The 13,454-nt window shown below is 34.2% G+C and overlaps 1 protein-coding gene across 5 annotated transcripts in view; it reads right to left on the bottom strand.

Moving 5' to 3' along the window:
- ANKHD1 (ankyrin repeat and KH domain containing 1) overlaps positions 1–13,454 on the bottom strand; it is a 103,096-nt gene that overhangs the window by 55,858 nt on the left and 33,784 nt on the right. For all 5 annotated transcript variants that reach the window (XM_033095844.1, XM_033095845.1, XM_033095843.1 and 2 more), the window contains exons 8-9: positions 5,067–5,304; positions 4,643–4,834 (exon numbers count right to left, since the gene is read on the bottom strand). In XM_033095844.1, the coding sequence (XP_032951735.1) occupies positions 4,643–4,834; positions 5,067–5,304 (430 nt within the window). The remainder of the gene's footprint in view (positions 1–4,642; positions 4,835–5,066; positions 5,305–13,454) is intronic.

Genomic DNA, 13,454 nt, shown 5'->3' with positions numbered 1-13,454 from the left:
CAAAAGTTCAAATTAAGGTTCAAATGAAAAACAACAAAAAACCCACTTCATTGGTCACCACTGATGGATGCTTAGGGGACCGGCTCATTATTTTGTAAGCTGTTAAATAAAAGGTGATTTATACCTAAGAGTAACCAAATAGTTCACGAGGGGAAGTTTCTCTCTCTATCTCCCTGTCTCTCTCTCTTTTGAACCTGAAAAGGCTGGTTGTCAAAATTGCTCTTTATAGACCTATTCCAGCTAATAAACAAGTAAGCAATAATAGAATATAACCACTTTGCAACCCTTAATGAATTAATGGATCTAAGCAAGTCATCAATGACTAATAATATTACAAAAAAAAAAAGAGAGACAATCAGATATTTACTGTCTCCTGAAGACAGTACAGAAATACTACCTATGAAGTAGTCTAGTAGACACAGACACACACACACACACACACACACACACACACACACACACACACTCCATACCTGAATTCAATCAATACTCTACATCTAAGACCTGAAACCATAAAACTCCTAGAAGAAAATATAGGAGGTAAATTTGCAGACATTACCCTGAGTAATATTTTTATTGATATATCCCTTCGGGCAAGGGAAGTTAAAAAAAAAAAACATATGGGATTACATCAAACTTAAAAGTTTTTTCACAGCAAAGGAAACCATCAATAAAACAAAAAGGCAGTCAGTCTATTGAATGGGAGAAGATATTTGTCAGTAATACATCTGATAAGGGGTTAATATCCAAAATTTATAAAACACTCATTCAGCTCAACACCAAAAAGCAAGCAACCCAATTAAAAAATGGGCAGAGGACATGAAGAGATGTTTCTCTAAAGAGGACATACAGATGGCCAACAGTCATATGAAAAAATGCTCAAACCTCACTAATCATCAGAGAAATGCAAATAAAAACCACAATGAGATACCACCTCACTCCGGTCAGAATGGCTATCACCAATAAATCAACAAACAACAAGTGCTGGCGAGGGTGTGGAGAAAAGGGAACCCTGATGCAGTGTTGGTGGGATTGCAGATTGGTGCAACCACTGTGGAAATCAGTGTGGAGGTATCTCATAAAACTGGAAATGGAACTATCTTATGACCCAACAATTCCACTCTTAGGTATCTATCCAGAGAAATCCAAAAGGCTAATTCAAAAAAATATATGCACCCCTATGCTTATTGCAGCGCTATTTACAATAGGCAAAACTTGGAAACAACTGAAATGCCTATTGGTAGACAACTGGAGTAAGAAACTGTGGTACATTTATATAATGGAGTATTACTTGGCTATAAAGATGAATGAAATCTTACCATTTGGAACAATATGAATGGACCTAGAGAACATTAAGCTAAGTGAAATAAGTCAGACAGAGAAAGACAAATACCATCTGGTCTCACTTATTTGTGGAATCTAAAGAACTGAACAAACGAGCCAAGTAAACAGAAATAGTCTCAGAAATATAGAGGAAAAACTAATGGTTGCTAGAAAGGAGGGGGGTGGGGATGAGGAAGAAGGGGAAGGGATTAGACAGCATAAATTGGTAACTACAGTACTGCCACAGGGATATGAAAGACAGTTTGGGGAATATAATCAATAATGTAAAAATTTTGTAGGGTGTCAGATGGGCACATGTCTTACTAGGGAGACCACTTCATGGTGTAGATGCCTGATCACTGCACTGTACACCTGAAACTGAAGCTGAAAAATATTGTATGTCAACTATAATTTAATACATATATAGTCACGGGACATGGAGTATAGCATAGGGAATAGAGTCAATGGAATTATAATAGCTATATACGATGTCAGAGGTCAATAGATTTGGGGGGTTATCACTTAGTGAGGGGTGAAATGTCTAACTATTGCATTGTTTTGTGTGACTTCAAACTAATTTAAAATTTTAAAAATAAATAAATAAATAATTTAGATACAGAGAAAAACGACTCTAGATCTAACTAAGACTTTATGGGAAATCCAAGGGACAGAAAAACAAGTTAAATGAAATCATGGAGATGCAGTTAGAAAAATCCATACTCTGTAAAGCCTAAAAAATAAACATTCCATTTCTTCAACCAAAACTTGTAAGGAATAAGAAAAGAAAGATGGAAGGGGAGCACATAGATTAAAAGAGATTTAACAGACATATTGAGTAATAGTTATTATATGAGTCTTACTTGAATCCTGATTCAAAAAAGTCATTAAACACACACATACACATATAAGACTATCAGGAAAATATGAACTGCTTGGATATTTAATGATACTAAAGAAATATTATCTATAAACTATAGGCAGAAAATAGTAGTTATTTTTAAAAAAGATTATCTTTTAGAGATACATATTGAAATATTTATTGATAATTCATAAAAATAAATCTTTAAAATAATTCACTTTCAAATTTAAAAAAATTAAATTTTAAATTGAAAAAAGTTTTTGTAGTTATTTATGGTGACGGGTGTTAACGAGACTTATTGTGATCATTTCACAATATACACAAATATAGAATCATGATGTACACCTAAAACTAATATGTTATATATCAGTAAAAAATTTTTAAATGTTTAATTATTAAAAAAATAATAGTTCTGTAAAATTAATGGGGGACTGAAGGGTGTATAGATAAAATGAGACTGGTCACAATTAAAAACTGTTAAAACCGGGTGATGGGTTCGTTATACCGTATTTTCTGTATGTTTGAAAAAAATGCCATAATAAAAAGGTTTTTCATTTTTAAAAAATTGTATAGGCAATGTATAAAAAGACCTATTGGATTTTTCTTTAGTGCTACATTATAAGAACTTTATGTAAATAAATCACACTCCAATCTGGAAAAGAAATTTTTTTAGGTAGTGATCATATGAAAAAGTGATTCTCAAACCCATGAATAGTTATGGAAACTACATGCTTCAAATTAGCAAAAGTAGCTCAATAAGGGAATCAATGGTGATGGAATTGAAAAGACAGTGTCAAGAGTTTTAAATTTGAATACTGGCTTTTGGTTTCGTTCAGGAAATTATGTAACATGATTGTGCATCAGTTTCCACATCTATAATAGCATGTTTAATATTTCTTACTATACAGAGACCAGTGGTAATTAATAGCATTAACAGAGTTGAGCAGAATGTCTGGTATTCAATAATTTCTTAGTAAACATTTATTCCTTCTTTTAAAAGCCTTGTACAACAGCACGGGTATACTTACAAGAGAGGTGTAAAAAGAACGAACCTAAAAAGGTAACCACTGGTAGAAACAGACTCTTTTATTTTGTTTTAATTGAGATATAACTGACATGGAAAGACTCTTGAATGGGACAGTTACTGAAAATGATGAAGGAATAATGACTGAACAGTGCATACACTAACCACAGTGATTAATACTATTTGAGTTAGGGAAGAGGTCAGTTTGTATGATTGGTTTGTGCATTAGTTCAAAATCTAAACAATCACCTGAACCATTAAAAAGCTGGATTAATAAACTGTTTCGATAATAATTCAAAGGAAAAATTGAGGCTGGGCTATATTCAAATTAATATTAACCGTGAAAGCCCAAAAAGGATGAATAAAGCTTTGCTAAATATTTTATTTTCCTTTATATAATGATTTCTTTATATATCAAGTTTTAAACGCTATTATCAGAAGTAGATAAAAAGAAATATTTTACATTATTTCTATAGAATATATAAAGGTGGGGTGGCCAGGTGGCTCAGTTGGTTAGAGCCCGGGCTCTGAACAGGGTTGCCGGTTAATTCCCACATGAGCTGTGTAGCTGCGTCCTCCACAACTAGATTGAATACAATGAGCTGCCGCTGAGCATCCGGAGGGGCCGGATGGCGCAGTTGGTTAGAGCACTAGCTCTCAACAACAAGATTGCCAGTTCAATTCATGCATGGGATGGTGGGCTGCGTCCCCCCGCAACTAAAGATTGAAAACACGGAGACTGGACTTGGAGCTGAGCTGCGCCCTCCACAACTAGACTGAAGGACAACGACTTGGAGCTGATGGGCCCTGGAGAAACACACTGTTGCCCAATATTCCCTAATTTTTTTTTTTAAATTATATATATAAAGATTTATGTCTACCTGGATCAATTCATTTTGATATATTCTTACTTTGCTTTATAAAACTACAATAGTCTATGTAAAAATACTTTTGTTACTATTTGTTACTATTGCTTAACAATGTGTAAATCACAAATTATTTTAAAACTAAGTACTTCTGCCAAAAAATAAAACCCCCACTTGGGGTGGGTGTGTGCGTGCGTGCGTGCGTGCGTGCGTGTGTGTGTGTGTACCCAGAAATGTCAAGAAATGAACATGCTTAAAGGTACCAAATTATGATCTCTATACTCTCTTCTTATTAACAGAGACTAGGACAAACTAACTTCTCCCTTCCAGAAGCCAGGAACCATTCAGTGGAGAAAGAAGGTCAACGAGAAGCCTTATGATCACTAAGCAAACAATAACAAGAAAGCTTTTAAAAAATGACATTTTTGGAGATTTAGGAGGCTAAGAAGTGCAATTAAATTGTGGAGCTGTCTTTCAATTTTTGTGGAAATGAAAAAGTTAAGGTTAATTGTTCAAGTTATGAAAGCAATATAAAAGCCTTTTTCTAAAAGGCATTTTAAAGCCACATACCGGCAGCCAGTAAATATTTAACCAACTCCAGGTGTCCCTCCTGAGAAGCTTCCATCAGAGGCGTGGAGCAGCCAAGTTCTATATCAGCCCCTGCCTTAATTAGGAAGTCTGCAACTTCAGAAAATCCTCCACAGCAAGCCAAGGTCAGAGCAGTTTCTTGGGTTTCTTCTGTCTGGGCATTTATATTTGCTCCTAGCGAAAGCATAAAAATAGATTAAACTAGTTGCAAAAGACTTCTGATAAAGATATTAATTGTGCTCAATTGTGATAATCATCTCTATCTTCTCTTCCTTCCAGAGTGTTGATAATTTACTTTATCATCAGTGCAAAAAAAAATATTTCAGTTGTAGTAAATGTCATGGATACTGGCACAAAAATATTCAAAAGAAATTTATTTTTTTTTTAAGAGGTAAAAATACTTTACCTTGTGCTAAAAGCAGTGCCACCATCTCTTCGTGTCCTTCTCGAGCAGCTTCCATCAAGGGAGTGTATCCTTCATCATTAACTTCTTCAAGATTTGCTCCCCTTTCAATAAGTAGAGCTGCCAATTCAACATGTCCTCCACAGGCAGCTAGTGTTAACGGAGACTCGAATGAATCTGCTGGCATGTTCACTTGAGCACCACTATCCAAAAGCAAACGTGCTACTTCTACATGTCCGTCCTGCAGATTTTCAGAAGTAAAGCAAGAGGAGGAAAAATTTTTTGAGATTTTTAAAGTGGGAAAAGAGAAACAAGAGATTGAGGAAAGACAGAAAGAAAGAAAAAAAGATGCAGCTTAGATGAATATGTATTATCATGCCCAACTGAGCAATTTGAGATGTTTTATCAAAAGTCCATTAAAATTACCTTACTTTTGAGCAAGCCCAAAATTTTCCAAAAGAATCAGACTTGTGACAAACAATTACAATTCCAAATAATTTTGAATTTCCACATTCTCTAAAGTTCAAAGAAACTTAAATCTAGAGTCAACAGTCCCTCAAAACAATTAATGTTTATACTACTGCCAGGTCAAATATAGCAACACCTTCAAACTTAGGTGTCATGTTTCAGTATAGGAACTATGTTAGATCTAGTTAAGAAACAAAGACTTGGCAAAAAATAACACGACAAAATCTGTGAAGTCATTACCACTTGGGATTATGTCACCAAGGTAAACCCCCTGTGGATTGATACACTATATTTTTCCTCACCACTATCTTGTTGCAATGAGGCAAAGAATTTTACAAAGATGTAAAAATACATATCTGATTCACTTGTAAATAATTTTACCATGGGCCTATCAACATAGATAGTAAGGCAATTAACTAAAATATTCTCATGGAGAGTATCCGTTCTATCACTACATCACCATAAATACCATTCATTAGTTTCAAATTCTTTAACTTAAAATTTTATGTAGGCCTTAACTCTTGTGGCATATAAAGTCAGATGCTATATTGTTTTATATTTCAAAAATGACCAAAATATTGCTAACAAGAAGTAAAGATTGAGTAGAAAAATACAATTTTACAGGGTTGGGCAATTCTTTTATTAAAGAATTTAAAAAACATTAATTAAGTGTTAGCTTTCAGTATCCATCAAGAGTTTCATTATTCTTAACTAAATGACTAGCCTAGTTTTAATCACTTTTGACACGATGCCAAAAACAAATGACTTCACATTAAAATTTCAGTTTTACTAATTCTTCAAGTGTATGTAAAATAAAATATATTTAAACCAAATTACTGCATTGAGTTAATTTGGTGATTAAATACATTTCTAATTGAAAAGAAAATAAGGATTTACAAGCGTTCACAGATCAGGGAACTAATGTTGACTAAGCTCCAGCAGGCTCCGGATAAATTGTTTTGTTCGAATTTACTTATCAACATATCTTGAGTACATACATTAAGAGAGGAATTGTACTAAGCATTTTTTGATATTAATGAACAATGTTAATTTGCCAAAAGAAAAAAGATGAAGGAATTTTTTTAAAAATCCAATCTTAAAGGTCTAATATTGTCATAAGATTTTTTTTTTTTTTTTAAATTCTAAGACTTTACTCTTAGCCATAGAACAGTAGCTGGTATTAGACTGACTTTCCTATCATAAATAACAATAAAAATTAGGAAAAATAGATAAAGGAACTGGAGGCACTGGTCAGCAACTAAGATAAGGCTTGGTTATGATCACTGAAAGAAAGGAGCACATGAGATGAACCCTACATTCACTCCAGCTTTCTCTTTTTCAGTATGTTTCAAACCTTGGCCCAAGGAAATATAACCTAAACAAAGAGTGAACACCTCTTTTGACAAGGAAACAAAGATCAGAATACAAGACAGCCAAAATACTTCCGACTTGGGGAGTGTGAACAGAACACCTGAGAAAAAGAAAACACAGAAAAAGTCCCAAAAATTTACATAAAATTATCCTCAGATACTTGGACAACTCCTAAGTTGGACACACCAAAGATGAGACTCCAGGATGTCTAGCAGAGAATGGCTCCTGAAAGGTTGGGGACTTTGGGAATTCAGACTCAGCCAGAATGAAAAGACCTTGGTGAACATCCCAGGCTTTTAGCTGAGATGACAGAAGGCCATACCAACGGAGTAAGGACCTAGAGTCTAGGACCAAAGAGTAAGGACCTAGGAGTAAAAGCTGAAATTAAGCCTCAATAGATCAGACTAAGCCACTATAAAAAGCCTGCTAGAACAAAACTTAACAGTCTTAAAGGACAGTATAATTCAGAGCATCAAAAAGGGATCATCCACAGCATATGGCTTACAATAAAAAATTAACAGACATATTAACAAACAGGAAAAAGTGACTGATTGTCAAGATTTAAAATAACCAATGAGGGGCGGCCGGATGGCTTAGTTGGTTAGAGCGCGAGCTCTGAACGACAGGGTTGCCGGTTTGATTCCCACAACTAGATTGTAGACAACGAGCTGCCATTGAGCTTCCGGAGGGGCGGCTGGAAGGCTCAGCTGGTTAGAGCGCGAGCTCTCAACAACAAGGTTGCAAGTTCAATTCCCATATGGGATGGTGGGCTGTGGCCCCTGCAACGAAGATTGAAAACGGCGACTGGACTTGGAGCTGAGCTGCGCCCTCCACAACTAGATTGAAGGACAACTACTTGGAGCTGATTGGCCCTGGAGAAACACACTGTCCCCCAACATAATTTATAAAAAAATGAAATAAAAAAATCAACGAAAGTAGACCCAGAAGAATCAAATATAGGAGTTTGCATAAAAGAACTTCAAAATAACTATTAATAACATATTCAAGTAGGTGAAAAAATGGAGAAAATGGATGACAAATAAATTTCAACACAGGTTCAGAATACAAATACACGATATCAATATTTATATTTAAATGTAAATGGTTTAAACAAACCAATTAAAAAACACAGAGTGGCAGGGTGGGTCACAAAACATGACCCAAATATATGCTATCTACAAGAAACTGACTTTAGTATAACAATATAGGCATATCAAACATAACAAAGTTTGAAAGAAAAGAATAAAAACATTAGTCAATGGAAAGCAGAAGTAGCTGTATTAATATAAAGATAAAGAAGACCTCAGAACAAAAAAGATTACTAGATAGAGACAGACTTTATATGATGATAGAGTCAATCCATGAAGACATACCAATTCTAAAAATGTGTATACACCAAACAACAGCGCTTCAAAATGTAAAAAACAGTTAAAAGAAAAGTAAAGCAACTAAAAGAAGAAATACACAAATCCACAAGTACAGTTGGAGATTTCAACATCCCTCTCTCAACAATTGTTATAACAACTAGATAGAAAACCAGAAAGGATGTAGAAGAACTCTACCATCAATCAACAAGATCTAATCAACATTTATAGAACACTCCACCCATCAAAAGTAGAATACACTTTTTTCTAATGCCCAGAGAATACATGTCCACATCCTGACTAAAAAACAAACCTCAGAAATTTTAAAGAACTGAAATAATACAGAGTGTGTTCTTTGATCACAATGGAATCAAACCATAAATCATTAACAGAAAGATAACAGGAAAATCTTCAAATGTTCAAACATTTGGAAACTAAACAATGCACATCTAAATAATCCATGGGCCAAAGAGGAAGTCACAAATAAAATTTAAAAACTACATTGAGGGGCGGACCAGTGGCTCAGTTGGTTAGAGCGCGAGCTCTGGGCAATGGGGCTGCCTGTTCGATTCCCACATGGGCCAGCGAGCTGCGCCCTCCCCATGTAGAATGAAGTCAATTAGCTGCTGCTCAGCTCCTGGGTGTCCAGATGGCTCAGTTGGTTGGAGCACGGGCTCTTCAACCACAAGGTTGCCGGTTCGACTCCTCAACTCCCTCAAGGGATGATGGGCTGCGCCCCCTGCAACTAACAATGTCAACTGGACCTGGAGCTGAGTTGCCCCCTCCACAACTAAGACTGAAAGGACAACAACTTGAAGCTGAATGGCGCCCTCCACAACTAAGATTGAAAGGACAAGAACTTAACTTGGAAAAAGTCCTGGAAGTACACACTGTTCCCAATAAAGTCCTGTTCCCTTTCCCCAATAAAATCTTTATAAAAAAAAAAAAAAGAAGAAGCATTGTTCCCAATAAAGTCCTGTTCCCTTTCCCCAATAAAATCTTAAAAAAAAAAAAAAAGAAACATTTAAAAAAAATTTGTAGAACAATGTTAAAGCAGTGCTGAGATGGAAATTTATGGCACTAAACGCATACAATTAGAAAAGAGGAAATGTCTCAAATCAATAATGTAAGATCACATCTCAAAAGCCTAGAAAAAGAGCAAAAGAAACCCAAAGCAAGCAGAGAGAAGAAAATAATAAAGAACTGAGTAAAATTAAATGAAATAGAGAACAGAAAAATACAGAGAATTTTGAAAACTACAAGTTAATCCTTTGAAAATATCAACAAAATTGACAAAACTTTAGTGAGACATACCAAGAAAAAAAGACAAGACTTAAATTACTAATATCAAGATTTAAAGAATGGACAACATTAATATTGACTATACAGAAATAAAAAAGAATTGTGGAAGAATACTGTGGATAATTGTATGCCAACAAATTAGATAACCTAGATGAAATGAACAAATTCCTAGAGACATAAACTACCAAAACTGACTCAAGAAAAAAACATGAATAGACGTATAAAACAATCTTGAATTAGTAAACAAAAATCTTCCTACCCAGCAATCTTACACCTAGATATACTTGCATACCCAAAAGAAATGAATGCTTATGTCCACTAAAAGACATATAAAAGAATGTCCATAGCAGCTTTATTGGTAACTACTGAAGTCTGTAAACAACACATAATGTCCATTATAGCAGACTGGATAAATAAATACAATAGTCCCCCTTATCTGTAGCTTTGGTTTCCATGGTTTCAGTTACCCATGGTCAACCCAGTCTGAAAATATTAAATGGAAAATTCCAGAAATAAACAATTCATAAGTTTGAAATTGCACTTCATACTGAGTACCTTACTTGATCTGATCACATAGGCATTGTATCATCTCACATCATCACAAGAAAAAGAGTGAGAACAGTACAATAAGATATATTGAGAGAAACCACATTCACATAACTTTCATTATTATTATATTACAATATTTCTATGTTATTATTAGTTATAGTCATTAATCTTTTACTGTGCCTAATTTATAAATTTTACCTTATCATAGGTATGTATATATATTTTAAAAATAGTATGTATTAATACTATATAAGGTTTGGTACTATCGGCAGTTTCAGACATTCTACTGGGGGTCTTAAAACATATACCCTGTGGATAAGGGAAGACTAATTAATATAGTGGTATATTTATACAACGGAATACTATACACAAAAATGAAAAAGCAAACTGTAAAATGGAACAACATACGTGATTTTCACATAAATAATGTTGAGTGAAAAAGGTCATACACAAAAGAATACGTATTGTATTATCCAATTTATATGAAGCAAAACAAGAAAAATAATTTACAATGACAGAAGTTAGAATTCTGGTTACTTTTGAAGGAAGGTAGTGACTGGGAGGGGGTGTAGGTAAGCCTTCTGGGGTGCTATATCTTGATCTGGTTGTTACATGGGTGTATGCATAAGTATAACATTTCAGGCCATTTAGTTAAGATTTGGCAGTTTATTGTATGTAAGTTATACCCAATTTAAAAGTTACATATTTTCATCTTTTCTAGGAGTTTAACAAAATAGGTTTTTAAAAACAAATTCCTGATTTATTCTGCAAACAGTTATTTAGGAGAATCATTAAAACAATGTATTAAGTCTTCCAGTTGTTCATTTCTTTGTACACATTACTAGCTCAGGCTTTTCCTTATAATGTACTCTACTGAGTGCCTTGAATTATTGATATATCCCTGTTAGAATAAGGATAAAAGGATACTTGTGCAGAAATACAGCAATACAGATATGGCTTGAGAATTTTTTATATTAAGAAAGATACAATTTCTAAGGAGTTGTGCAAAGATGGCTACAAATTCTTTGTCATACCCTCTCATTAATAGATAAATCTTATCCCCCCTAACCCCCTGCATCTGGGCTACCTTGTGATTGCTTTAATCTATAAAATATGGTAGAAATAATTCCGTGCCAGCTCCTATTCTTTCTCGAATGCTAACCCTTGGCATCCATCTACTATTAAAGAAGCCCATGGAGAGATTACCTATGGCCAGAGAGGTGTCCAGGACTTCCAATCATAACCAAGGTGCCAGACATGTGAGTTAAAGTATGTCAGAAATTCCACACAGCCACTATCTGAGAGCACCTGCGTGAGAAACTCCCCCATTGAAAGAGAACAACAGAACACCCACCCAATCAATCCATAGAATTATGAAAAATTGTAACTGACTGTATTAAGCCACTATGTTTTGAGTGATTCGTTACATAATAGTAAACAACAAAATAGGAATTAACATAGATAATGATATGCCTACTTAACCATATCTCAAAAAACATTTGGACTTCCAGGTAATTTTCTTGTCATTAAACCTGTCTTAAAAACTCAGATTGCTCTGAATTTCTTTATATTTGATGTACTCTTTGTAAATACACATATATGCATGATATCTATGTGCTTACAGAAGCAGAAGAAAAGTGATTCCTGGATTAATCTGTGACTACATATGTTAGAAACAATTTTTGGAATCCAGCATTGTGTTTATCAACAAACACAACATTTGCTAAGTGATATCCATTGAAATATTTTTATTTTGAAAATTTGTGCTGTCAACATAAAATTTATGTTAAGTATATTTTTGTAACTTAGTATATGAATTGTTTATTTCTGGAATTTTCCATTTAATATTTTCAGAACACGGAGAGGAGGAAACAGTTCTTAACTCATTATATGAGACCAGCATCATCCTGATAACAAAGCCAGACAACGACACATGACAAGAAAACTACAGTCCAGTATCTTTTATAAACATTAATGTAAAAATCCTCAACAACATACTAGCAAACTGAATTCACCAGCAAATTAAAAGGATTATATATACCATGACCAAGTCGGATTTATTCCTGAAATTAAAGGATGGATCAGCATACAAAAATTGATCAATATAATACACCACAGTAACAGAACAAAGGGAAAAAACCATATGATCATCTCCATTGACACAAATAAAGCAGGTAACAAAATTCAAAACCCTTTCATGATAAAAACACTCAACAAATTAGGACTAGAGTAAACTACCTCAACATAATAAAACCCACAGTGAAAATACATATGAAAAACCCACTCAAATATATGGTGATGGAAAGAGAACTGACTCTGGGCGGTAAACACACAATGTGATTTATAGATGATGTAATACAGAATTGTACACCTGAAATCTATGTAACTTGACTAACAATTGTCACCACAACAAACTTTGATTAAAAAAAAAAAAGAAAGAAAGAAAAAAGAAAAACCCACAATGAACATCTACTCAATGATTAAAGACAAAGATTTTCCTTTAAGGTCAGGAACAAGGCAAGGATGCCCACTTTCACCACCTCTATTTAACATAGTACTGTGAGTTCCAGCCATTAGCCAGAGTAGTTAGGCAAGAAAAAGAAAAAAGAGCATCCAAATTGGAAAGGAAGAACTAAAATTATCTGTTAGCAGATGATACGCTCTTGTATGTAGAAAACCCTAAAAACTACATACAAAAAATTGTTAGAACCAATAAGTGAATTTAACAAAGTACCAGGATACAAAGTCAACACATAAAAATTAGTTGCATTTCAAATACACTTACAATGGACAATCTGAAAGGATATTAGAAAAACAATTCCACTTAAACAATAGCATCAAAAAGAATAAAATACTTAGGGATTAACTTAACCAAGGAAGTAAAATACTTGTACAATGAAAACTATAGAACATTGCTGAAAGAAATTAGATTACACATAAACAGAAATAAATTCTATGTTCATGGATAGAAAGACTTAATACTGTTAAGATGTCAGTATTACCCCAAGTGATCTACAGATTCAATGCAATCCCAACAAAAGCCCAGTGGTGTTTTTTGCAGAAATAGAAAAGTCCATCCTAAAATTCACATGGAATCTAAAGGGACCGTGAAGTCACAACAAGCTTGAAAAAGAATAGCACTGGAGGACTCACACTTCTCGATTTCAAAACTTAATACAAACCTACTGTCAACATTGTGGTACTCATACAGATAGACATACAGACAAATGGGATGGGAAGCCCCAAAATGAACCCTTGCACATACGGTCAAAAGATTTTTGACAAGGGTGTCAAGACCATTCACTTGGGAAAAGACAGTCTTTTTAACAAATAATGC

The sequence above is a fragment of the Rhinolophus ferrumequinum genome, chromosome 24 (assembly GCF_004115265.2).
Source record: "Rhinolophus ferrumequinum isolate MPI-CBG mRhiFer1 chromosome 24, mRhiFer1_v1.p, whole genome shotgun sequence".
Taxonomy (NCBI): Eukaryota; Metazoa; Chordata; class Mammalia; order Chiroptera; family Rhinolophidae; genus Rhinolophus; species Rhinolophus ferrumequinum.
The sequence above is the reverse complement of the archived record's forward strand: the minus strand, read 5'-3'. Positions and strand labels throughout refer to the sequence as shown.